The following is a 26108-nucleotide window of genomic DNA, read 5'->3' as shown; positions in this document are numbered from 1 at the left end:
TTATTATTTTTAATTTTCTTTATGTGTATGTATGCAACCTTAGTGGGGGATGTTTTAGAAGTTACCAGTCCTAACACTGTCTGCGACTCAGGAGGCCCGAAACTCTTGAAGAATACTGTATTGTGATACACACATTTATTTAGAGCAGGATCTCTCCCACAGGGGACCAAGTCAGGTAAAACAAGCTGTCCACCTACACCATTATAGACAGGCTACTTCACGCTGTGATTGGCAGTCCCAGCCCCACCTTTTGTAAGACAGGACAAACTGCTCAAATCTGCTCTTCTGAGGAGACAGCCTAGGTTAGCTCCTTCAGAGCTAGGAGCAAAAACCCAGAGCTGCCTTTTGTCTTGGTTCTTGCCAGATAGCCCAGGTCGTGCCATTTGCCATGGAGGTGATAGCAGCAGAGATCTGCAGTCTGAGATGGGCTGTCAAATCTTTCCTTTTTCCAGATGTTTGCAGTTGGGGAATATCCCAGTCCCCCGTGACTCCCTCCCATTTTCAAATGTTTGTTATCGTGCCGGAGAACACATGTCAGACATGTCAGGCAAACACTCTGAGCACCGAGCCACAGCCCCACATCCATGTGACTTCCTTCCCAATGAGTAGGCACAGTGGGCATAGTCACTGAGCTACACAAAGAGTGAAAGACATTGATCATCCAGGAGTCCTGCAAAGGCCTTCACCATATGGGGGTGGGGGGTGGGAACAATTTGTGCTTTATCTCATAGCATGTCTGCATTTGAACGGGTTTTACTGACTGGAATATACCCGGGGACTGTATAGGTGGAGCAGAGCTTTACTAGACATGGGTAGAGGCATGCAACCATTCTCTTGTGTCCTGTAAGAAAGTGCAGTCTGTACCAGCTGTCATGGATACCATGGAACCAAAAAGTATCAGCAGAGAATGTCTCCTGGCCTTCTTTGAAAGTGAGGGTGAACTGGTCTTGCCCATCTAGTTTCAAAAGAATGCTGAACTGACTTTAGTATAGAACTGTACCTGTGGAGCTGAGTGTGGTCCTGTTAGGCACCATGTCATAGATAAAGAAGTATCGCCTTATTTGACTCTCTATAACTTATGTTCATTTTCCAAGTCCTTCCACCTGCCTTTTTCTTATTGCCCAAATAGAGCCATAGACGTTTCCATGAGCAGGTTGCAAAACCACTACCTCCTTTAAATCGGTTTCCTCATATTCAGCTTGCCCACCCGGCCTCTCCATCTGCCCGGTATTTACCCCCTGACACTCTTCCGTTGACATCCCTCACCTGTGCTTAAGATGGGCCAATCTGTGAAGGGATTATTTCCCTGGGTCTGGCAGACATTGTTCAGGCAAGGGTCAGATGAATGGCACTAATGTTCATTTTATCAACGTCATTTCCCACCGCAGGAATAATCCCCCCCCCCCGCTCTGTCTCATGGTCTACATACCTACACAGTCTGGTAGTAACAAAGAAGCAGTTTAAGTTTTTCCAAATGTGATTCCAAACCACTGGAGTCTTACTCAGTTCCCTATGATGTGCCTGAATATCCTGTGCACTGACTGCACTCTAGTAAGCATAGAGGGAACAGGCAAAGCTCACAATATGGTGGCCACCATCTAGCGCTCCAGCCTCAGGCTCCCTCTCACTCCCTCAGGTCTTTCCTTACCTCTCTGGGCTTGAGCTTTTAGCTCATGCAGTGATGTTTATGAATTCTGGAATTTGGGTTTCTTTATAAACACAGAAATATTACGAGAATGTGTTTTCATTTTAATCCCAGGCACGGAGATGTAAGGCTGCACCGGACTGTCTGCAGCAGCTGACTATGATTTGCCTTGTGCTTTAGCAGAGGCGTGGTTCTGCCAGCTGCAGATAGCTTCTGTGATTGTGTGCCATTTGGAATTTTGGGGACTTTTCAGAGGGTACATAAGTGCTAGGGCGCTGAGTGGTGGGGTTGTTGGATGTTGGTTATGGGGTTGTGGTTTCTTAGTAGTTGTGCTCAAAGAAGAAACAAGAAAGAAAGAAATTAGAGCCAGATCTCCCTCTCCCTCTCCCTCTCTCTCTCTCCCTTCTCTCTCCCTCTCCCTCCCCCTCCCCTCCCCCTCCCCCCTCCCTCTCTCTCTTCTCTCCCACTCTTTCTCCTTCCCTCTTTCTCCCTGATATCCTTCTTCCTCTCCTATCTAATGACGGTAGGGGGAAGCCTTGAAGGAGGGAGAAGGTTTGCAAAAAGAAAAACCCACAAAGTAGCAAAGTCGGGCTACAAGCTAACACCTGTTTTGTCCTGTCTTTCCCTCTAGCTAGCTATAGAAAGTGATAACTAAGAGTTTTAACTTAGCATCTCCACTTTCTACTTTCTCAGCCCCAACTCTCCAGGTTAGAGCCTAAGAGGAAAAAGAAGACACAGGAGTTGAACTCATCCACAGCAAGCGAAGCACTGATGGCCAGTTAAGCCATCTGCTGTGATGCAGTCTGGTGGGAATTATTGACAGGCTTATGGTCCTGGACTGTAGGATAGGACAAATGACCCCGTCTTGGCTAGGACAGACCTGGTTGACGTCAAGAATATCAGACTCAAATGTGTCCCTGGAGCCAGGCTCCTGACACAAAGCCCCAAATGTGCTTCTGATGGTTTCCTCTATTTGTGGTTTCCTGGGAAACTATGTGGAGTAACTACACAGTCCAAGAGGACTCCTTCCTCTATTATCAGGGGTTCAGCTGATCAAGTAGAAAAGTGACTAATAAAGAATATTAGAACCAGAAGTGGGGTGTGACGGACCTGTGACAGACCTTTTTGTGCCTACATGTCAATCAAAAAAAATGGTGAGATGACTTAGCTGGGGAAAACACTCGCCATGAGAGCCTGGTAACCTGTTCTCTGTTCCCAAGAAAGCCCACGGTGGAAGGCTGGTGAGCTCAGAGGTTAGTGCAGTGGCTCTCAACCTTCCTAAGGTTGCACCTGAAATACAGTTCCACATGTTGTGATGACCCCTCACCCCCCCTACCACAAAATTATTTTTTGTTGCTACTCCATAACTGTAATTTTTCTAGTTATGAATCAAAATGTAAATATCTGTGTTTTGGGATGGTCTTAGGGGAGCCCAATGAGATTGTTCGATCCCCTAGCTAAGACCGGCTGGGTTAGAGTCTTTAACTGGACTTTAATTAGACTCAGTCCCCTGGATAGAGTGAGAGACAGGGTGAATCAGAGGAAGGCTTTAGTAGATTTTAGCAGTGTGCTTTATGAACTGGTAGGTGTGGATAAGAGCTAGCATGCAATCACCTATCCGCCATGCCAATAGCTCACAAGGAGGTCCAGAGGCCGGAGTCTTCATTTTGTCTAAAGTTTAGTCTTCCTCTTGCTCTCTATGGTGACCAATCATTTTATTCTTGGGTGTATTTCCTGTTGGATGCTTAAGACCATCCAGTTGTCAAGGAGGAACTGGTTGGTTGTAGTTGTTGAAGTTGGGTGAGGCTTTTTAGGGTTTACACTAGGGACTTAGGAGGGGTCCACTGGCTTCTTCGGTCTTTCTTCTATGAGGTGTGTCATCTACAGGGTTGATTCGGAATCTTGCTGACCATGTGGCTTCCCTTGGAAGCGCGGAGGACATTTCCGTCTGTGTAAACCCTCCTCTTGCTGTGTGTTCTCTAAAGTCCAAACTCTGGATCTTCATGGCCCCTCTAATGAAGAGGACAAAGGACTTATGCACATTGGTGTTTGACCTGCATGTATGTCTGTGTGAGGGAGTCAAATCCACTGCTGCTTGAGTTGCAGACAGTTGTGAGCTGCCATGTGAGTGTTCTGGAAAACTTTGGGTTGGTTTTGTTTTGTTTTGTTTTTGAGACAGGGTTTCTCTGTGTAGACCTGGCTGTTCTAGAATTCTCTCTATAGACCAGGCTGGCTTTGAACTCAGAGATCTACCCGCCTCTGTCTCTCGAGTGCTGGGAATAAAGGTGTGTCCCACCACGGTCAGGCTGGGACAGGTGGTTTGCCATAGTGTAGAACAGAGTTTGAGAAGGTGTCCTGCCATGTCCCTCACCTTGGATCAAGGGCCCAAACATTGGCTGTCCTCTTAGCCTCTATATACTTACTGGTGTTGGCCTCCATGTTTTGTTGTTGAGCACCCAGAGTGCCAGTCACACCAGGCTTGAAGAAAATCTTGAACATAGAAATATATCTCACTCCTTTCTGATTTAGCTGTGGGTTGATATTAAAGGTTAAATTGCCTATCATTTAGTTATTCTTTTTAACATTTAATTAGTTACCTGGTGACATTGTACACAGCCAGCTCTTTCTTTTTAAAGCTTGAGGACCAAATTTATTTCACAAGAGATGAATTAGTAGGAACAAGACACGGTTGCCTCTCTCAGATATGTAGCATCAGTTGCTATTCTAAAAGGTTTAGGAGGAAACCCAAATTGCTATTGTTTTTTTTTCTGGGCACAATATGTCAGAGGCGTGTGGTCATAGCAGAATCATTAAGTTCCTCTTAGATCCCAATTAGTATACTAGGAAAAATAATCTCTCAAGAACAGAACTTGTCATGGAGGTATGAGGTTACCTCTGATGTGATATGGAAAGCGCACTGACATTATCACGTGGCAACAGAGTTAGCCAGAAGATATAGCCACCCGTCTTTAATTAAAAGCACTTGAGTTAGGTTCCCACAGATGTAGCAGGAGATAGAAGGAGCACGTGGAGCAAAATTCAGTAGCTTGAAGCATGCAGTTATAAAGTCAGGAAAGATCCTGGGGTTAGGAACAGAAATGCAGGCACAGTGGGAAACTGTTCAGAGGGGAGCAGAGAGTTTTATGATCTCAAACCAAGGGCTGTGTGGGGGGTGTCCATCCCTTACCACAACATCACAATGAAGATGAGGAGGCTCTGATTGTCATCAGGAACACCAGAAGATACCAGCCGAACCTCACTTAACACCCCATTTGCTTCCAGCTCTTGGTTTTCCAAGGAGCTGATGCAAATACAGCTACATTTTATATATAGGCCATGAGCATCCACAGAAATCACATCTTCTTTGGGGGAGGCCCTGGAACCAATCTTTCTCAGACAATGAGGGGTAACATCCTTTAATAGACCCTAGCGAGTCACCTAGCTCCTTCCACCACATGACGGGCTGTGAGGAAATGACCCCTCACTAGCCACAGGATCTGCAGGCACCTTTATCTCAGACTTCCTGTTTTTCAGAGTTGTAAGTCATCAATTTTTTCAAAACAAATTTTAACGTTGGCTCTATTCATTTAATTTTATATGTGAGTGTTCTGCCTGCACGTTGGCATGCATATTATATTGTATCCTTGGTGCCTATGGAGGTCAGAAAGAGCCATCAGATCCCTTGGAACTGGAGTTAGAGTTGGTTATGTAGGAGCCTGGAATCAAAAACCTAGGTCCTAGCAGAAAAAAGAAAAAAAGAAAAAAGAAAGAAAAAATAAAAGAAAAGAGCTCTTAACAATTGAACCAAGGCTGGGCATGGTGGTGCACAACTTTAATCCCAGCACTTGGGAGGCAGAGGCAGGTGGATTTCTGAGTTTGAGGCCAGCCTGGCCTACAAAGTGAGTTCCAGGACAGCCAGGGCTACATAGAGAAACCCTGCCTCAAAAAACCAAACCTAACCAAACCAAAACAAAAAAACAAAAAACAAACAAACAAAAAAAACCAATTGAACCTTGGATGCATAAGCCACACAGGTTGTCGTGTATGTAGTAACGCAACTCCCGCAGACACTTGAGGTGACACAGAGGAACCTGATACTCATAGGAGTCAGATGCCCAGGTCCCTCCAGGGAGACATCCATGAGGAGCATCCTCCTGGGTAGCCTGCAACGCTCTCTCTGACAGTTTCCCACTGACCCGGAGCAGCAGTTCTCGGCCAGGGGTGGCGTAGCCCTGTCCAGGGACAGTTTGTTGCTGCATCTGGGGATACATGAGGGGATGCTATTGTGTCAAGTGTGTGCGATGTTGGGACAGCTCCATGCGACAAAGGATAATGTCATCCCAGATGTCAGCACTGCCAAGCATGGACCCTTGTCTCAAGAACATGGAGCGTTAAGACCTGAGCTTTGCTTTACCCAACCTCTTCCTGAGTGCAAAACAACATCACAAGAGTTAGGGACAAGTACAATAAGCCATGCTCCTGTCTTCCCACCAGCAAGCGAGACGGGGTGGGGTGGGAGCAGACACACTGCAGATCCCCCAAAGATAGTGAAGCTGGAGCAGAGTAGAGGTGAACGGTGTGCTTACCTCTGCCCATTGAGCCTTAGGAAACCTGGCCCATCTCTGAGCCCTGACGGCAAGTCATGAAGGACCATAGGGATCTATGGTGTGCTGCATATCACTGGGAACTCTCTGGGGGTCTCTTCACCTGCTTAGAACCACCAAATCAGTTCACACTGTGGCTTCTCTTTAATCTTGGACTGGCAGGTACACCATTTAAGAGGGTAAGCATGAGGCCAAGGCAAGGCTAGAAGAACCAAGGCGGGGCCACAGAGGTGTTGGGATGGGATCAAGGACAAGTCAATCCTTCCCTCTCCAGTCATTCATCTGCTGAGCTGATCCTTGTTCTTTTCCGTCCCAGCTCGACCTCACAGCAAGGGATCCAGGTCCCGGAGTACGTAAGCATACAGCATCACCCATGTGGGTCACAGCATTCATAGTTGGCCAGATCCCAGCTCTGGGCAGAGCCCACTTAGTATCCTGAAGCCTTTCCAGCCTTCCTCAGGTCAGACACTGCATAGACGCAGGGCCCTTCCTGAAACACAGCCTGGACTGCATTCAGGAAAACTGGCCGCTGGCTCTGGCTTTGAATCTGGCCTCGGTTCTGTAGCCCCTTCTGTACCTCCTGAAGAAGAGAGAAATAATTCGTGAAGAGGGAAGCTCAAGACTCTCCCTCCCCCAGACACAAGGGAGTGGCTAGATAAGAAATAGAAAAACAGACCTAAAAAACTTGGGACTGGGGGCAAGGGAGTCTGAGGACCCAGGCTAGGGAAAGACAGGCAGGCGCTGGTTCTAGAGCATACAGTCTGTAACTTGAAAGTATCAGAGGGGGCTGGAGAGATGGCTCAGCGGTTAAAAGCTGTCTGCTCTTCCAAAGGTCCTGAGTTCAATTCCCAGCAACCACATGGTGGCTCACAACCATCCGTAATGAGATCTGATGCCCTCTTCTGGGGGTGTCTGAAAACAACTACAGTGTACTTACATATAATAAATAAATAAATCTTTTTAAGAAAGAAAGAAAGAAAGAAAGAAAGAAAGAAAGAAAGAAAGAAAGAAAGAAAGTATCAGAGGGGTGTAAGAAGGCTGCATAACTCTGGGGACAATACAGGGGTAGTGAGACTCAGAACAAAGACCCTTTAAGAACGGTTCATCTCGGGCTGGTGAGATGGCTCAGTGGGTAAGAGCACCCGACTGCTCTTCCAAAGGTCTGGAGTTCAAATCCCAGCAACCACATGGTGGCTCATAACCATCCATAACAAGATCTGATGCCCTCTTCTGGAGTGTCTGAAGACAGCTACAGTGTACTTACATATAATAAATAAATAAATCTTTAAAAAAAAAAAAGAACGGTTCATCTCCAGTGGAAAGACAGGACATCAAGCGGAGGGATGGGGTTGCTATCCACAGACAAAAACTCTCACCCAGAATTGTTCCTGTCTAAGAGAACTGCAGGGACAAAAATGGAGAAGAGACTGAGGGAAAGGAGGTCCAGTGACAGGCCCAAAGTGGGATCCAGCTCAAGGGGATGCCCGGGGTCCTGACACTATTACTGATACTATGGTGTACTTACAAATGGAGCCTATCATGACTGCCTTCTGAGAGGCCCACAAGCAGCCAAAAGAGTCAGATGCAGATATTTATTCTCAGCCGATGGACAGAAGCTGCTGACCCCTCTGGTTCAATTAGGGAAAAGCTGGAAGAAGCTGAGGAGGACGGCCACGCTATAGGAAGACCAGCAGTCTCAACTAACCCAGACCCCGAGATTGCTCTGACACTGAGCCACCAACCAGGCAGCATACACCAGCCAATATGAGGCCCCCAACACATATTCAGCAGAGGACTGCCGGGTTTAACTCAGTGTGAGAAGATGCACCTAATCCTCAGGAGACTTGAGGCCCCAGGGAGTCGGGGAGGGGGAGTCTGGTGGGGTGGGGATAGGGAGGGTGGGGACATCATCTTGCAGATGGGGGAGGAAGAGGTGTGGGATGTGGAACAGTCAGAGGGCAGACCAGGAGGGGGATAAAAACTGGACTGTAAAAAAAAGATTAAAGAATTTTTTTAAAAAAATTAAAGTTTGAAGCCGGGCGTGGTGGCACATCCCAGCACTCGGGAGGCAGAGGCAGGCAGATTTCTAAGTTCGAGGCCAGCCTGGTCTACAAAGTGAGTTCCAGGACAGCCAGGGCTATACAGAGAAACCCTGTCTCGAAAAACCAAAAATTAATTAATTAATTAATTAATTAAAGTTTGAAAAATAAACAAAAGCAAAATAAAATAAAATTAAAAACCTTTAAGACAACAACAACAACAAACAAGTTGATTCGGCCCCTGGGCCCAGTTTGCTGTGGCTCCAAAGGACAAATCTGAGGTGGTCTAGGTGCTTCTGTTGAGAAGTAACTTTAGAAGACTTGGGCTAAGGGGCACAGTTTTGAATCTCTTGAAAGCAATGCCTGAAGGTGAGGCACTAGACACTAGGTCCCCAGGCCCGGTAATACAGGTGCTGCCAAACCATATAGGACAATAGTAACACAGACAAGAACTCGAGGCCTAAGACACCCAGATATGCGGCAGTTAGGGCTTATGAAAGGGTGTCTAGGAGAACCCAAAGATCCTGACCCTGTTTGCCCAGAGAGTCCATGTGGTCTGTTCCCACTTCAGCATCATATACACTAAAATTGGATCAATATAGAAAGATTAACACTGCCCTTGCTTAAGGATGACTGGAAAATTCATGAAACATTCCATATGGGTGTGTGTGTGTGTGTGTGTGTGTGTGTATTTGAATGTATAGATATACATAAAGGAATACTTTTATATCAAGTCAGGTATAGTGGCACATGCCTGCAATCTAGTATTCAGGGGGCAGAGGCAGGAGGATTGTTAATTTGAGATCAGCCTAGGCTACATAGTAGTTCAGAGGTTAGCCCAAGCCCAATTCTGTCTCAAAAGTGAACAAACCTGTATGTATCCAAGGAAACCAGAACCGTGGGGGGGGGGGGTTTTCCTAACTGCTCAGGTATAAGATTAAATCTATGAACTTTGAGGGTAAAGCAAGCCCTAGTTCGGAAGTTCTGAATGTTAATGGCTTTAAATTCTTGGGATGTGAACCCCCCCACTGCTGATTATTATGTTGGGGGGGCAAAAATCCTAAGAACTGCACTTCCTCAGCCCCACATTTCCATATGTCATTTCAGATTAATGGGCCAAGAATTTTGTACACTGTGACCCGATATTCCACATACGTCCGGGTATGGTGACGCCTCTGCAGTCAGTCCTTCTAGTCAGTTACCTCCTGTCTGACTCCATCAGGTAACATTTTGTGACTTGAGCCACTGGCAAGGTGAGATTTGGAAGCACGCCCTTAGAGGGTGTAAGTTTTTCTGTATTCGCTGTAGGAATCGCTCAATGGTCTTAGCATTAAAGGCCAAGGTCTGCAGTGCTAAAGCCAAAGCTGAACTCTCAATCCTCAAGGGCTCCATTTCTCAGAATTCAGTGGCCAAACTCCAAGACCTTCCTTGCCTTGGTGATGGCTTTTGCTTATAAAGGTCCTTGGAGATTTGAGGTCTCCAAGGCAGGATTTATGATGTTCTCCACGGAAAGCCCTAGATCTGTATTACTGACATTCCGGTACCCCCAGCGAGCCAAGCATCTTGGCCTTATGGGCACTGGATTTCATTAATCCCCATTCCCGGACTGTGTGTGTCATCTTCTCGATCCTCAGAGTCGAAGATTCTCAGAGTGCCAAGTCCCAAGAATGGGTTTTTGCTGAGAAAGGCTCTTAAGAGTCAAGAGGCAAGGCTTCAGGACTTAAAAGAACATGTCTTGGATCCTGCGGCCTCTAGACATTAGTTCTTTGGGCCTGGTGTTCTGAGAGAGCAGCTCAGGTCCCCAGAAGAACTCGGCACAGACCTCAGGTCTGAACAACAAGGTTCTCAACACAGATGCTGTTCAACTTACAGTGGGGTTCAAATCTGTCATAACTGGAAAGTATTGCAACTTATAAATGCATTTATATATTTAACATATCTAACTTGAAGAGATGACTCAGCATCTCTTTTCTGCAGAAGACCCAGGTTTGGTTCTCGGCACCTGTACCATGATTTCAGCTGCAAGGGACCCAGTGCCCTCTTCTGACATCTCTAAGCACCAGCCATGCATGTGGCGCAATACAGATATGGAGGAAATAGACTCATACACATAAATCTTAAATCATGGGCTGGAGAGGTGGCTCAGCGGTTAAGAGCACTGACTACTCTTCTGAAGGTCCTGAGTTCAATTCCCAGCAACCACATGGTGGCTCACAGCCATCTATAGTGCCCTCGTCTGGTGTGTCTGAAGACAATGTATCAATGTACATATATGTGTGTGTGTGTGTGTATCTTTTTTAAAATTCTTAAATCATTTCTAAAATTTAAGTACATCTAACCTATCAAACATTACAGCCTTGTACAGGATACTTCTTTTAGCCTATTGTGTTGTCTGAGACAAAGATCATTTTATTATAAAGTGTTGAACACCTCACATGTAACTTATTGAGTACTGTCCGGAAGTTATAACCTAGAATAGTCATCAAGGTGATCACTGCCAATGGATTGTGATCATTAACTGGTTTCCACTGGATGCACATAACTTTCTTTTCTTTTTCTCTTGTAGCATTGGCAGCTTATGCGCACCCTTTCCCTGAGCTCTATCCCCTGCCCTGCCTTTATGACTTTTATACAACTGGAAAGTTGAGTCAAACTCTTATGAAGGAATCATCATCTGTCAATGTCCCTTCTTACTAAAAGCCTCCTACTCTAAGGGTTTTTAGAATTCTCAGGGGCCCCAGGGGTGGCCTTGGGAACCAAAACATAGAACTTTGAGAACCTTGAACCACAGATAGTTGAAGTGGTTCCAAACACAAAGTTTGTGAGTGGCCTTAAAAAGCTATTAGTCTTTTTAAAGATTTTATTTATTTATTTTTAAACCATTTATCTATTCATCTGCGTGGAGCTCTGGGGGCCTTAGTGGGAGGACCACAGGTCTAGAAGAAGTAACAGCACCATGACCTCTAATGCTCTAGAACAAAATCCCACAGGAAAAGCAAGCTCTTTCATTTATAAACTCTCAACTGTGAGTTTCAAAGGAAAAAAAAAAGGAAAAAAAAATCACCAAGAAGGAATATCCAACTGGCCACAGTCAGAAAAGCCAGCTTCCTGGAAATGGTATAAACAGGGCAAGGTTTTAAAGTCCTCAACCTGGGACTGACGTGGCTGCCATGGGACAAACCTATTGCCTTTCCCATTGAGCTTCTCACCGCCTTGTGGCTCCTAATGGTGAAATGTTACCTGCCGGGCACATGCAGTTTCTGGGTTCTTTAGAGAAGGCTCTGAGCGGCATGGGTTTCAGGAAGTAGGCGGGACCTCAGCCTCACCTGGTTGAACTTGGGCTCATACTCCACATGGCCCTTGCTGTTGACGTGTAGGATAGGAGCTGCGATGGCTTCTGTCAGGTCAAAACCAAGCCACAGCTTGTTCATGATAGTCTGGAAGAAATAAGAGCACACGGGGGAAGGAGGAGGCGCTGGCCATCCCACCGCGACAACCCCACCCCCACCCCAGAGAGTTTCGCAGAGAGGGGACCACTCTAGCCAGGAACCTTCAGACTCACCTGGGCCACGGCAGAGATGATCAGCTCCCCACCTGCCCCACCGATCACCAGCTTCGATCCCTGGCTTTTGTTGACCAAGATGGAGGGTACCATGGAAGATGGTGGCCGATCACCTGGAACTGGGGCGGAGAAGCATCACCCACACCCTCCAGGAATACCACCTAACCCTCCTTCAGGCACAGTGCTAGGTGATGGGGGCGACCCACCCAGGGGTTCGCTGCCCTACCCACCCTCCTCCCTCCCTTTTTGAGGGGGGCTGGGCCGGAGGCCTTGCTCTAACCAGGTGGAGGGGTGAGCGGGGATGTTGGCATGTGACTCCAGCATAAGTCTAGTAGCTCGTTGTTAAGGAGGATGCCCGTCCGTGGGGAGTACACCATCGCCCCAAAGCTGCAGATAGATATATGGAGCCTGAGCTTGCCGCTTTGGCTCTCAGTAACCTGGGGCTTCGACCTCTCAGGACCCCGTTACCACAGGATCTTCCAGCACACCAGAGCCCAGCATCACCCACGGCCCTCAAAGATCCCCTTTGGCCCCCCACATCTTTTCTTTTTTATTTTAAAGCCCATGCCAGACAGGACCTGGCTCAGGGCCACCTAGCAATAGCTTTCCTCAGCGAGGGATGTCTCTGGTGCCAGACAAATAGAAGGGAAAGCAAAAGCAAGAGGCTGCCTGCTTAGAGATTAGCAAGGGGAGGTCAGTGGGTGTAGACCAAACTCAGGCAAAGGAATCTGCAGTGTCAGGAGCAAAGGTGAGAGCCTGCTCACCTGCCCCCAGCCCTGTCTGCCCGGCCCCTCCCCCCAGGTCCCCGGGTACCACACACGGTGTGTTGATGGTGCTGGTGGCTGCCACAGCACTGCCGTCTTCTCCCAACACAGACACATGAGAGGTGCCCATCCGGTTGCCCCTGACCCCGGTCAGGTTATAATGACTGAGCTGGTGGTCACCACGGCCGTCGATCTGCTGGCGGATGTACTGGGCTAGATCCTCCCGGAGAAGGTCCCGGGAGATGTTCTGGGGTGAGCAGTGAGTGAGTCAGTGAGGAGCCGGGGTTGGGGTGTTACTCAGAGCAGAGGGCAGAATGAGCTCGTTCCCCACTGGGGAACCCTTCCTCCAGTCTATCCTAGAAGGGCCCTCCTTTAGCCTGTGTGAAGCCCAGATCCTAGTTGTATCTGGGAAGACCTGGAACCACTGCCAGGATACCCCTGCCTGGAACTACAAAGAATTCCTACACCTTCCCTACACCAGTCCTGACCCTCCCTCCATTCTGTATTCTAGGGAAGGGGAGAGGACCCCCTCATTCCCCAGGAGCCTTACCTGTATCTCTGGGTGACTGGAAGGGTCCCATAGCCGCCACCTCTGCCCTACCGCGAACTTGAGAGTCTCTACAAGGTGATGGTACATGTTCACTTTCCCCCCAGGCCGAGCCACCGTCTCTGCAGAGAAGTTGAACCCTGGGGAGGTAGAAGGGTGCTGGGGGGTTCTTTGAACAGTGGGGTGAATATTGGATCCCCAAAAGATTTACTAATTTTTTTATTCCCAGAATCCATAAATATTGATTTATATAGCATAGAAATTAATAGGACAAAATATGTTGAGGATTTTGAGAGGAGGCATTTATCCTGCATTGTGTAGTTTATGTAGATTAGCCTAACCAAAGTTACTTTCGTCTTTTTTTTTTTTTTCGAGACAAAGTTTTTCTGTGTAGCCCTGGCTATCCTGAAACTTGCTCTGTTGACCAGGCTAGCCTCAAACTCAGAGATCCGTGTAGTAATAATTAGTTAAATAAACTTTGGTAGCGGGTTCCATGTTACCCACCCCAATGTTCTGGGTTCTTGAATGAAAGATATATAGATAGAGGTATAGATATAGATATAGATATAGATATTTGTCTAAACTCAATGGCAAGGCCATTTTTTAAACCTCCATGTGGCTAATCCACCTCCCTCTGATATTCCCAAATTATGATTTATTAAACTCTATATCATCTTTGCTGCCCTGGACCCAGTTGGGAGCCCTCTTGGGCTGCTCTCCCCCAGCTCCTATATGGCAGCTCTGCTCTCTATCCTGCACCTTCTCAGACATGAAGTCTTTCCTCTCCTTCTCCTGGCATGACAGATCTCCTTTTTCTCTCTGTCCCAAGCCCAGTAAATTCCTCAGATCCCTCCTCTGTCTGTCCTGCCCAGCCATTGGCTGCTGACATCTTAATTTACCAATCAGAACCAACTGGGGACTGGGTCCCTTAATATCTCACAAGCAGACAAACTCCCATACAAAAAATTTTGGGAGCCCAAACTAACATAACACAAACAGACACAGATCTAACACAAACAGACACAGATCCATTACAAACAGACACAGATCTAACACAAACAGACACAGATCCAATACAAACAGACACAGATCCAATACAAACAGACACAGATCTAACACAAACAGACGCAGATCCAACACAAACAGACACAGATCTAACACAAACAGACACAGATCCAATACAAACAGACACAGATCCAATCTCGGAGTCTGACTGCTACTGTCTCCTGATCACCTGCATTAAAGGCACAGGCCACTTCACCAGGCCACATGCATCTTTATAAACCAGACCCACAGAGAAGAGATGTCCCCTCTTGCCTGTGGTCCAACTTTCCACAATTTCGGTTACCTGCAGTTAGTTATATTTTGAAAATATTAAGTGAAAAGTTTCAGAATAAACAACTCATAAGTTTTTTTAAAAATTTATTTATGGCGTGGTGGCTCACGCCTTTAATCCCAGCACTTGGGAGGCAGAGGCAGGTGGGTTTCTGAGTTCGAGGTCAGCCTGGTCTACAAAATGAGTTCCAGGACAGCCAGAGCTATACAGAGAAACCCTGTCTTGAAAAACCAAAAAAAAAAAAAATTATTTCTTATATGTAAGTACACTGTAGCTGTCTTCTGACACACCAGAAAAGGCCATCAGATCTCATTATGGATGGTTGTGGGCCAGTATGTGGTTGCTGGGATTTGAACTCAGGACCTTTGGAAGAGCAGTCAGTACTCTTAACCACCATCTCTCCAGCCCCTAACAATTCATAAGTTTTTTTTTAAAGATTTATTTATTTATTATATGTAAGTACACGGTAGCTGTCTTCAGACACTCCAGAAGAGGGAGTCAGATCTTGTTACAGATAGTTGTGAGCCACCATGTGGTTGCTGGGATTTGAACTCTGAACCTTCGGAAGAGCAGTCGGGTGCTCTTACCCACTGAGCCATCTCACCAGCCCACAATTCATAAGTTTTAAGTGTCATTCTGAGTAACATGATTAAGTCTTGTACTACCTTGCTCCATCACACCAAGAATATAAATCATTCCATTATCTAATCTATTTACACTGTATACTTCTCATTAATCAGTTATTAATAATAATAGCACACACATGCGCATGTGCACACACACACACACACACACACACACACACACACACACGGCACTGAGACTGGTACCCAGAATATGGCACATATTAATCATGAATTCTACCACTGAGCTCTCAGGCCTACATGATCAGATCAACTGTCACTGTACTGAAGTACTTCTGTCAAGGTGACATATGGCCCCAGTGCACACTTGTAGGCTTGGTTCTGAGCTTGACCTACTGGGAAGTGATGGGAACTTTACAAGGTAGGACCAGAAGGATGGTTTAGTCATGTGCTCAGTGAGGCTTGTATTTTCTTCTCTTTTCCTTTCCTTCACCTCCTGGAAGCCTTGAGCTTCTTGCTTTACTGCAAGTCCCTGGCATGATATACCACCTCATCGCAGGCCCAAAAGCAATGGAGCCAACCAAACCTAGGCTGAAACCTCTACGTTGAAGTTTGATGTTTTTTTTTTTTTTTTGCTATGCATTGTAATGCTAAATACTTGCCCCAAGACCTGGTTGCCCCAAAGATGAGAGAATCTGCACATAGACCCAAGTGACACTATGTGGCCTTGCCCCCCAACCCCCTGCCCACCCAAGTTATCCCTGATTGTTGAATAAAGATGCCTACAACCTATAGGTGGGCAGAAAAGAGATAGGTGGGACTTAGGGTCCTGGGCTTGGGGTCAGAGGAAGACCACAAGGGGGAGGGGGAGAGGGAGAGGAAGGTGGAGAGAGGGGGAAGCCACCATGGGTAGGTGAGTCATAAAAATATGGCCATGAGGGCTGGCCAATGGGATTAGGAGATGCCCAAATGGAGCATGGCAGATTATAAAACAGCGTTACTGATGGGGAAATAGACACTGCTAGCTTAGAGGGGAGATCTCTACCCAGCTCTAGTGTTGCCTAAGGTTTACTATAAATATAAAAAGTGTGTGTCTTTTATCTGAGAACTAAGTGATCAAAGGCAGAGTAGAAGCCCTGTTTGAGATTAAATATTCCTACAATACCTCTAAAACCCGTGTGACAAAATAAACTGTTTCTCTTTATAAGCAGATTTTATCACCGGTATTTGTCATAGCAATGACAAACTGACCAACAGCAGCAATGCTGGCGATTGACATATACTGAAGAGAAGCCATAAGTGCTTCCGGCAGGCGAGAAGGCTGCTGTGGGTGTCTTACTGCCCCTAACTTATATAAACGTTTCCACAAATGTAGCCGTAGGGAAGCATATAGTGTGTATAATAAGGCTTTGTGCGATCGGTACTGACAGGGACAGAGTCTAAACCGATGCAGTTAAAGACAAGGGAAGCCAGAAGCAAACCCTAGAGGGAATCCCTCCGGTGTGCAGCCTGCTGTGCGTCTTCTAGCTTCCGGAACTGTGAGGCCTCGGGCAGTCCCTGCAGGCTATGATTCTCTGTGCTGTCTCAGCCCTGAGTGTACACACCTGACAGGCAGCTCCATCCCTGCAGAGCCTTCTGGTCCGGTGCCCTGAGACTGGGTCACGTATTAAGGAAAAGGACACCACCGCTTTCTGTACAATATAGCCCAGTTCGTGAGACAGAGACCAACTCTAAACATACCATCCTGACCACTGTCCTGGACAGTCTTAGATATCATGTTATCTGTTAACCTGGTACATAGAAAAAGACAGTGGCCATATGCTATAATTAGACTATGTATTGAGTGTCCCCAAGGGTTTCCTGAGATTGGAACCTTGATCCCCACAGTATCAGCACTCAGTAGCTGAACCTTTAAGAGATAAGACTTGATAGGAAGTCTAAAGGCCACTGGGAGGAGTTTGCTATTGGAAAGTGCTTCACATGTGACTCTTTGGTAGTTCTTACAAGAGGGCTGTTATAAAAGAACCAGGTCTCTTGAGTACTCTACAGCTAGGCTAAACTGGCAACTCTAAACTTCTCTTGGTAAGTAGCTGTGTCCGGCAATATATTAGAGTGATAAGAAGCTAATGTGTTCCCTCAAAGTCTGCGATGAGCTGAGAGCTCACGTTCTCCCCTCGGGGTGGGGCTGGAGGGCAGAGGGGAGGCCTGAGAAGGTCTTACCTTTCAGCACGTTGAGAATGAAACTAAGAATAGCGCCCCCTGCAGGCGGCGGCGGCGAGTACAGGGTATAGTTTCCTAGGGGCATCTCCAGGGGTTCCGCCACTTCAGGCTGGAAGGCAGCCAAGTCCTGAACTGTCAGCAGGCTTCCTGGAGAGAGACGGTGAGAGCCCCAGGTGTAGACAGGGGTTGCCAAAGGACAAGCAAGAGTTGGACTCATCTCAGGACGTATGAAGAAGTTTCTCTTGGCTGCTAGTGATGGAGCCTCAGAGGGTGGGTGGGCGGAGTGGTATAGGGTGGTGGACAGAGAGCAGGTGAAGGTTAGTGGGAAATAGGAGGAGACGGAAGGTCAGCTTGGCCATCCAGACCTGCCGTAGCCTCCTTACAGGCAGACATGCAAAAGTTCCGCCCCTCCAGGCTCTGGACCACCGAGAACCCCTAAGGCCCCTAAGCAACGACCAAGCTGGACTACACGGGTACCTGGCCTTACCCCCCCTCCCGCCCGAATCCCTGGAGAACCCCGTAGTACTGGAGGGTCTGGCAAAGATGTGACTTTAACCCCCGATGCCCAGAACTTGACTCTTCTCCCTAGCTTTGTGATGGAGTGTCAGTTCAGCTAACCTTGCTTGGCAATGTCTTCCACCAGCAGGCGGCCCAGCCTCCCCGTGTATAAGGCCTCCGCACCCTCCGTGGCTACAGTCTCCAGGGTGTTGGCCAGCGCGGGCCATGGGAATGGGTCCTGAGGTCTCAAGGTTTCTGTCCCATTGAAGAAGAGCTGTCTGGGGGGTAGGAGGCAACCTCAGGCTGATGCCAGATCCCACAGGACACTCACATTCCTGCTGAGCTCTAGAGAAATCTTCAGGATTCTTCTCGGAGTAACAGCCATGGTCCCGGCACTGAAGCACAGCAGAACTGGTTGTCTAGACGTGGGGCCGATGCTACCACCCACACCCCTGGCTATGAAACCTTCCTGGTGTCCCAGGCTTACTCTGTTACCTCCTGGGAGGACCCATCACTGAGCTAGCCGAGCAAGAAAGGCTATGTGCCATTCCCAAAGACAAGCAGAAGGAAGCCAGCGCTGAGGGAATAAGCTATCCTTAGCCTAAATTAGGTTCTGACTAGGGACAGAAAAGCATTGGCTGTAAATGGCCATGGCCCCTTAGGGCCAACCCTCCCGATGAGGAAAGACCGCAGTGCCCCTTGGAATGTGGCTGAACTCGGTTGGGATACAATGTTCATTCACCTCAGGGTTGATGCATTCAAGCAGGGCTGCAGGATACTGTTGTTGAGGAACTGGCTGAGGATAAAGGGCACACGGAAACCCCCTCGGAGCAGGGCAATGGTGGGCCGGAAAAGCTGAGCCCAAGGCAGGCGGCCATGGCGGCGGTGGGCCTCAGCATAGCCGCGGAGCTCCCCAGGAACCCCGATCCACTGGGCCCCTGCATAATGTGCACCTTTCCTTAGCCCAGCGCAACCTTCTCACCCCAGCTTGGTCTCCCAGCTTCTGGAGCCCGTGCTTGACCACAGTGCTCCCCGGCATCGACCTCTTGTGACCGCCCATTGCCTTCCATATAAAAGTCCACACAGAAAGACTGCAGCCAGGTACTGATGGTTACAATAGACAGAATGAAGCCGAGGCTACACCACTCCCACCCCAGAGCCTACTCTGCCCTCAAATAAACTGGACCCAGGATTCCTGTTCCATCAACCCATATCCTTTGGGCTCCCCAAGACTGGTCTTCTCTTTGGAACATCCCCTTACTCAGTCTCCCCCCCCCCAAATAAACTTTCCATCATACCCCGGAAGGTCAGGGGGTCCAAGTCTCCCCATGACCAGATGCTGCCCCCAAAGCCCAGGGTTTCACAACCTGTCCATGAGACATGTTGACCCTTTTTTTTTGGGGGGTGGGGAGGGTACTGCTCTGGACAAGGCCACAACAAAGTGAGTTAGGTTGTCTAAAGAGCCCTTCCCAAGTTGGGCAGTGGTGGCACACGCCTTTAATCCCAGCACTTGGGAGGCAGAAGCAGGCAAATTTCTGAGTTCGAGGCCAGCCTGGTCTACAGAGTGAGTTCCAGGACAGCCGGGGCTACACAGAGAAACCCTGTCTCAAAAAAACAAAAACAAAACAAAACAAAAAACAACAACAACAACAAAAAAACCAAAAAACCAAAAACCAAACAAAGAACCCTTCCCAAAATTTGACCATGCTCCAGTGAGTACATTTACAATACAAATTGGACTTGATTTTTTTTTTTTCTTTATTCTTTTTTGGGGGAGGAGATGTGAGAGGATGGTTGGGGAGCAGACATGGGAGGCCTGGGAAGTATGATTGGGGTGCATGCTGTGAAATTCCCAAATAATCAATAAAAATATTCTGTTGTTGGGGGTGGGGGAAGAACCCTTCCCAAGGCCTTACCTGTGCTCAGTGGCAGGACGTTTTTACACTGGTCCAGCAGGCCCTGGTCATAGCTGGCTGGCACTGTCTCCCGAGCATTGATGATCTCCACCTTGCCTGGAGTTGAGATGGAGTGAGGGATGCTCCAATTGATGTTCTAGGTCTCGGTTTCCATCTCTCTGCTCACCCTTGGGATGCTACTCACCACCAGGGCTTCCCAAAACAGAGACCAAGGCAGTGCAAAGGGTCCCAAGAGTACCAGGGAAGAGGCATGCAAGAAAGGACCGCCCGCGATGGACGGAAGTCTTATCTCCCCAGGGGGCATCGGTGAGGGCCCACCTGTTGATGCATTGTAGATGGTGAAGACCACCCCTCCTCCCAGGCCCATGCTCTGAGGGTTAACAACGCCAGTACAGACCAGGGCAGCGATGGCGGCATCCACGGGCGAGCCCCGCTGCTGGAGGATGGCTCTAGGGGACATGACACAGAATCAGAGATCTGGCTTCCCTACCTCATCTCTTCCTGGGCTCACCTGACTGGCACTCGCTGGGAAACAGCGACGGACTGATGGTCTGTCGGCTGGCACCAAACCCCAAGGGAGGTGAGAAGACATACCAAGCTGTCCCCTCAAATCCAGCTACGCATTGGTCCGCCATCACTACCGATAGATTACAAAGCATGATGGCATTGCCACGTCCCCGTGGCATATATAAGGCGGTTCCCAGTATACAAATGATGCTCCTGCCATTGTCCCCTGGAGCTCCACGCAATAATGGCTTGTTGCAACAGGTAGAACCTGGCATTCTGTGTGGGGCCAGAAGAGCGCAGTGGAGGCCCTGAAGCTGGAGTTACAAGAGGATGTGAATGCTGGCCCATCACTCCAGCCTTATGAGCACAGATTCTTTTTTTTTTTTTTTTTTAAATTATTTATTATATGTAAGTACACTGTAGTTGTCTTCAGAAACCCCAGAAGAGGGCATCAGATCTCATTATGGATGGTTGTGAGCCACCATATGGTTGCTGGGATTCAAACTCAGGACCTCTGGAAGAGCAGTCAGTGCTCTTACCTGCTGAGCCATCTCACCAGCCCATGAGCACAGATTCTTAACAATAAAACATCATCAACAATGTTGAAGGCAGGCAGGTGGAACAAATGACACGTTCCCATCAGAGACAAGTTCTGCTTGAGGCGGCTCAGCGACAGCCTATGCCTTCGATTGCCACATTCCAACAAAAGCTCTTTCTTTCTTTTTTAGATTTGTTTATTTCTTTTATGAGTACACTATAGCTGTCTTCATGCATAACAGAAGAGGGCATCAGATCCCATGACAGATGGTTGTGAGCCACCATGTGGTTGCTGAGAATTCAACTCAGGACCTCTGGAAGAGCAGTTAGTGCTCCTAACCACTGAGCCATCTCTCCAACCCCAAAAGCCCTTTCTACACTTCTTCAATGCTCATCTTTACGCCTGGAAGTCCTAACATTGAGCCCTTGGTCCATATTTGAGCTCATCCATGCAATGCAAACTCTATCCTTAAGACTTATGAATTTACTTCCTAAACCCGTTCTCTTTCCTAAAGTTGAGACGCTTTTGTGCAACCATCGACCGACGCCTTGCTGGGGGGCTAGAAAGCACCGCACACCACCATGATCTAAACTGCACGCTTTCTTTCCCTTTCATCTCTACCTCTACCACAGTCTCCTATTCTTGTTCTCACAGGCTGAGAATGCTGTAACCATTTACCAATTACTCTGCCCTTCACCCTTGGGAGTCACCCTTGATGGCCGGTCTTTTCCACTCCTGTTGACCACATGGGTGGTACCCCATGTCCACCACCATGGTCCAAGCTATCAGTCACTGACGAGTTTCTGAGTTTTTGCAGTGTGTGCCTGACTTCTGTCTATTTCAGCAATCTGGCCAGTGACCACCAGCTATCCCAGTAGTTGATGACTAGACACTTTAGACCAAATTCCCAGAGAATCAGTGCCTCGGACCAGCCTCAGTCAGCATCCCTCAATCCGCGGAAGAAATCTGGGGTTCCGGACAGGTGGGCAAGGCGGTGGCGAGCAAAGGGTGACAAACAGACATGGACACAGAGAGGGTGTGTATCTGAACGTCACTGAATAGGCAACATTCTTACTGAATTCAAAGCCCATGGTCGGCTCAAGGACTACCTAGGACATTGGTGAAGGCCAGGAAACAAAGTTCAATTTTGCTTAGGTATTTGGCAAGTCATTGCTTGGAGACACCAATAATAAAACAATACTGAGGGAAAGCACACAGATCCGTTCACCGACTAAAGCAAGGACATTATTGGAGCATTTGTTATGCGGGATGCCTCGGTTCCAGGAGACTAAGTTTCCGTGAACTTTTCGCCTCGGGACTATGTCCAGGTTTCTAGGCCTGTCGTGCAGGTCACTACTGGAGTGGATGTAGCAAACTAGGAAAGCCAGGCAATTCAGAAACCTGTGCTACGAAGGCTCTGGTAGCAGGGAGGACGGTCATGGTGAGGGAGGGAGGGAGGCCTAGCATCTGCAGCTGCTTTTCCCTGGAGGACACTGCCTTATTTACACAGATAGCTCAGAGGCAGAGTGGTGCATCAGCATCCTCTGACCGACTGCTCAGGGAAGGGATGGTGCTTGTGCCCCACACTCCAGGATGGGTCCTTTTCCAGATGTAACATCCAGAATTGGACTAGGCCTCTCCATACAGGGGCCCAGCTGCAAATCATCTCGTTACTAGAACTATAAAGGAGAGCCCAGAATTATAACCCTAAGGTCTTGAAATATTCAAAAATTATTTTTATTAACTTATTGTTTGGGGTTATTAATTATTTGGGGTCTACCAGTGCTCTGGAATTAGGAACATAATGCTAATAGAAGGTTAGACACAACCAGGAAAAAAAAAAATCAGTGAACTATAAAATAATGAAAAGCTACAACTCCTCAGCTGAGGCAGAAAGATCACTTGTGCTGCAGAGCTTAGGTCAGCCTAGCAACATAGTGACACCCCAAGCCTATGAGTGACACCCCAAGCCTATGAGAAAAACAAAGGAAAGAGGCCCAGCAAGCTGGTTCTGTAGGCTGTGCTGGTATACAGGTCTAACAGCATGAGCTGGAGTTCACAAGGTATCAGAAGAGAACCAGCTCCTAAGAATTGTTCTCTGACCTCCACTGGTTCACTGGGGCATATGTGCCTACACACACACACACACACACACACACACACACACACACACACACACACATTTGCATTTACTGTGGTGGATTGAAGAAGAATGACCTCCATAGGCTTATATATTTGAATGCTTAGTCATCAGGGAGTGGAGCTGTTTGGCCAGATCAGAAGGATTAGGAGGTGTGGCCTTTGAGAGATTAGAAGGATTAGGAGGTGTGGCCTTGTGAGAGGAAGTGTGTCACTGGGGGGTGGGCTTTGAGGTTTCAAAAGTCAATACCAGGCCCAGGTACTCTTGCTCTCTTACTCTGTTCTCTCTCTCTCCCTCCCCCATCTCTGTCTCTCTGTCTCAGAGTCTCTCTCTATCTCTCTGTCTCAGAGTCTCTCTCTGTCTGTCTCTCTGTCTTTGTCTCTCTCTCTTCCTCCTTCTGCCACACTGCCTGTGGATCAGGATATAGTGCTCAGCTACTGCTCCAGCCCCTTACATGTTGCCATCATCCCTGCCATGATAATAATGGACTCACCCTCTGAAACTGTAAGCCAGCCCCCAATTAAATGCTTTCTTTTATAGAGTTGCCGGTCATGGTGTCTCTTCACAACAACAGGACAATGACTAAGACACACACACACACACACACACACACACACACACACACACCCTTACACACTCACATACATACACACTCACACACACACACCCTTACACACTCATATACATACACACACACACACTCACATACATACACACTCACACACACCCTTACACACTCATATACATACACACACACACCCTTACACACTCACATACATACACACTCACACACACACACCCTTACACACTCATATACACACACCCTTACACACTCACATACATACACACTCACACACACACACACCCTTACACACTCACATACATACACACTCACACACACACACCCTTACACACTCATATACATACACACACACACTCACATACATACACACTCACACACACCCTTACACACTCATATACATACACACACACTCACATACATACACACTCACACACACACCCTTACACACTCATATACATACACACACACCCCCTTACACACTCACACACATACACACTCACACACACACACTGAAACACTTATAGTCTCACACAATGACACTCATACACACACACACACAGCAATCAGGATAGAGGAGAAGAGTACCTTCAGAGAATAAAAAAAGACCTAAAAGATGCAGGAAGGAGGTAAAAATCACAGGACACAGAATTCTGTAAGGACAGGGGTAAGAATGGAGAAGAGTCAACATGGAAGAGAAAGCATTGAGGCCAGGCACAGCGGTGCACAACTTTAACTCCAGCACTTGGGAGGCAGAGGCAGGCAGAGCTCTGAGTTCCAGTTAGTCCAATCTCCAGATTGATTTTAAGAAGAACAAAAGAAGCCAAGGGCTGGTAGTGCAAGCCTTTAATCTCAGTGTTCCAGGAAACTGAGGAAGGTGGATTTCTGCAAGTCTGAAGCCAGAAGAGTGAGTTCCAGGACAGAGAAACCTGTCTTGAAAAAGAAGTCATGGGTTTGAAGAGCCACTAAAATGTATCAGCTTAAAAGTGCTTATAGTCACAGATGGAGCTCTTGCTATTTTGCTATTGATTGTGAATGTGTGTGTGTGTGTGTGTGTGTGTGTGTGTGTGTGAGAGAGAGAGAGAGAGAGAGAGAGAGAGAGAGAGAGAGAAAAATGGAGAAGTGGAGAAATGGAGAAAATTAGGGAAGGAAGAATCCCTATTGTGGATTTGAACTGGTGTTACCAGGAAGAGCAAGATACTTCCCAGACAAGATTTTCCTAGTCTCTGAATGGAAGAACCTGGTTACAAGAAACAGCCCAGCAGTGACCAGCTCTTACTTCCAATGACATCATCTTCCAGCTGGGCATGGGGGCTCAAGTCTTTAGTCCTAGCACTTGGAAGGCAGAGGCTGGAGGATAACGGTAAATTCAAGGTTATCTGGTCTATCTAGTGACTTCCAGGACAACCAGGGATATGGAAATAACTGAAAACACACACACACACACACACACACACACACATATATACACATGCATACCATCCTTGGTTAGGTCTTGACTTCAGGTCTGGCTAAAGGAATATGCGAATTGATCCTGAGACATCTGGGGCCAGTAGACAGGAATGTCCTCTAGGACTGATGATCATGTTGGGGGAGGTCCCCTGTGTATGAGAGACTTAGTCCACAACTTGGCACTCTTGGTGGAATATTTAAGATGTGTCTCGATTAGTGTTCTATTGATGTAAGAAGGCATGACCAAGGCAACTCTTATTTAAGCATCTAATTGGGGGCTTGCTTACAGTTTTAGAGGGTTAGTTCATGGTCATCAAGGCAAGGAGCAGACAGGCATAATGCTGGAACAGTAGCTGAGAGCTTTGCATCCTCATCCATAGGCATCAGGGAGAAAGAAGGGGATGGGGGAGGGGAGAGGGAGAGGAGAGGGAGAAGAGAGGAGAGGAGAGGAATGGGGAGAGCAAGCAGGCAAGCAAGAGCACAAGTGAGCACAGGCCTAGGTTAGGTTTTTGAAACCTAAAAGCCCACCCTTATTGACACACCTCCTCCAATAAGGACACGCCTCCTAGTCCTTCCCAAACAGTTCCACTAACTGGTTACCAAGCATTAAAATGTATGAGCCTACGGGGGGGGGGGGTTCTCATTCAAACCACCACAGTGACCCCTCTATTTCTCAGGACACAGTTGTCTTGGAGGGGGGGGGGATCTTTCTCATTCAAACCACCACAAGATGTGTAGCCTCATGGGAGGTCTTCTGGGAACTGGAGTCATGATGTGCCCTCCCTAGCTCTCCAGTTTCTATCTCAGCCGTGAGGTGAGACAGTTTGCTGTGTGCTGCTCCAAAACAACAGGACCACAGGACTGTGGTTAAAACCCCTGGAACAGGAGGCCAAATAAACATCCTTTTATAAGTTATTTCTGAGGTATTTGTTATGATAATAGAAATCTGACTAACACAACATGTGTAAAAGAAATTAGCAGTGGGCTAGAAAGATGGCTCTATAGTTCAAGAACATTAGTTCTTGCAGGGGACTGCCACATCCACTCCAGTGAAGTCTGCATGGCAAGCTCAAAAGCTGGGACACAGTCCTGAGGCAAAGCTTTTCACAAAAACTTAGTCTCCAGCCAGGCATGGTGGTGTACGCCTTTAATCCCAGCACTCAGGAGGCAGAGGCA

General features: G+C 47.6%; 1 protein-coding gene and 1 non-coding gene across 2 annotated transcripts in view; one reads left to right on the top strand and one right to left on the bottom strand.

The window, feature by feature from the left end:
• Window positions 1-5903: 5903 nt before the first annotated feature.
• Ggt5 (gamma-glutamyltransferase 5) overlaps window positions 5904-26108 on the bottom strand; it is a 29223-nt gene continuing 9018 nt past the window's right edge. Inside the window, exons 2-12 of the mRNA XM_021205667.2 lie at window positions 20034-20164; window positions 19716-19811; window positions 18542-18737; window positions 17920-18077; window positions 17302-17448; window positions 13165-13301; window positions 12671-12861; window positions 12131-12237; window positions 11851-11969; window positions 11615-11725; window positions 5904-6829 (exon numbers count right to left, since the gene is read on the bottom strand). Coding sequence (XP_021061326.1) covers window positions 6677-6829; window positions 11615-11725; window positions 11851-11969; window positions 12131-12237; window positions 12671-12861; window positions 13165-13301; window positions 17302-17448; window positions 17920-18077; window positions 18542-18737; window positions 19716-19811; window positions 20034-20164 — 1546 coding nt within the window. The 3' untranslated portion in view covers window positions 5904-6676. The remainder of the gene's footprint in view (window positions 6830-11614; window positions 11726-11850; window positions 11970-12130; window positions 12238-12670; window positions 12862-13164; window positions 13302-17301; window positions 17449-17919; window positions 18078-18541; window positions 18738-19715; window positions 19812-20033; window positions 20165-26108) is intronic.
• On the top strand, window positions 8845-8952 carry LOC115064781. Its single transcript, XR_003844599.1, has one exon. It is a non-coding gene; the product is annotated as a U6 spliceosomal RNA (small nuclear RNA).

The sequence above is a fragment of the Mus pahari genome, chromosome 9 (genome assembly GCF_900095145.1).
Source record: "Mus pahari chromosome 9, PAHARI_EIJ_v1.1, whole genome shotgun sequence".
NCBI classification, from domain to species: Eukaryota; Metazoa; Chordata; class Mammalia; order Rodentia; family Muridae; genus Mus; species Mus pahari.
This window is presented reverse-complemented; position numbering and strand designations above follow the sequence as displayed.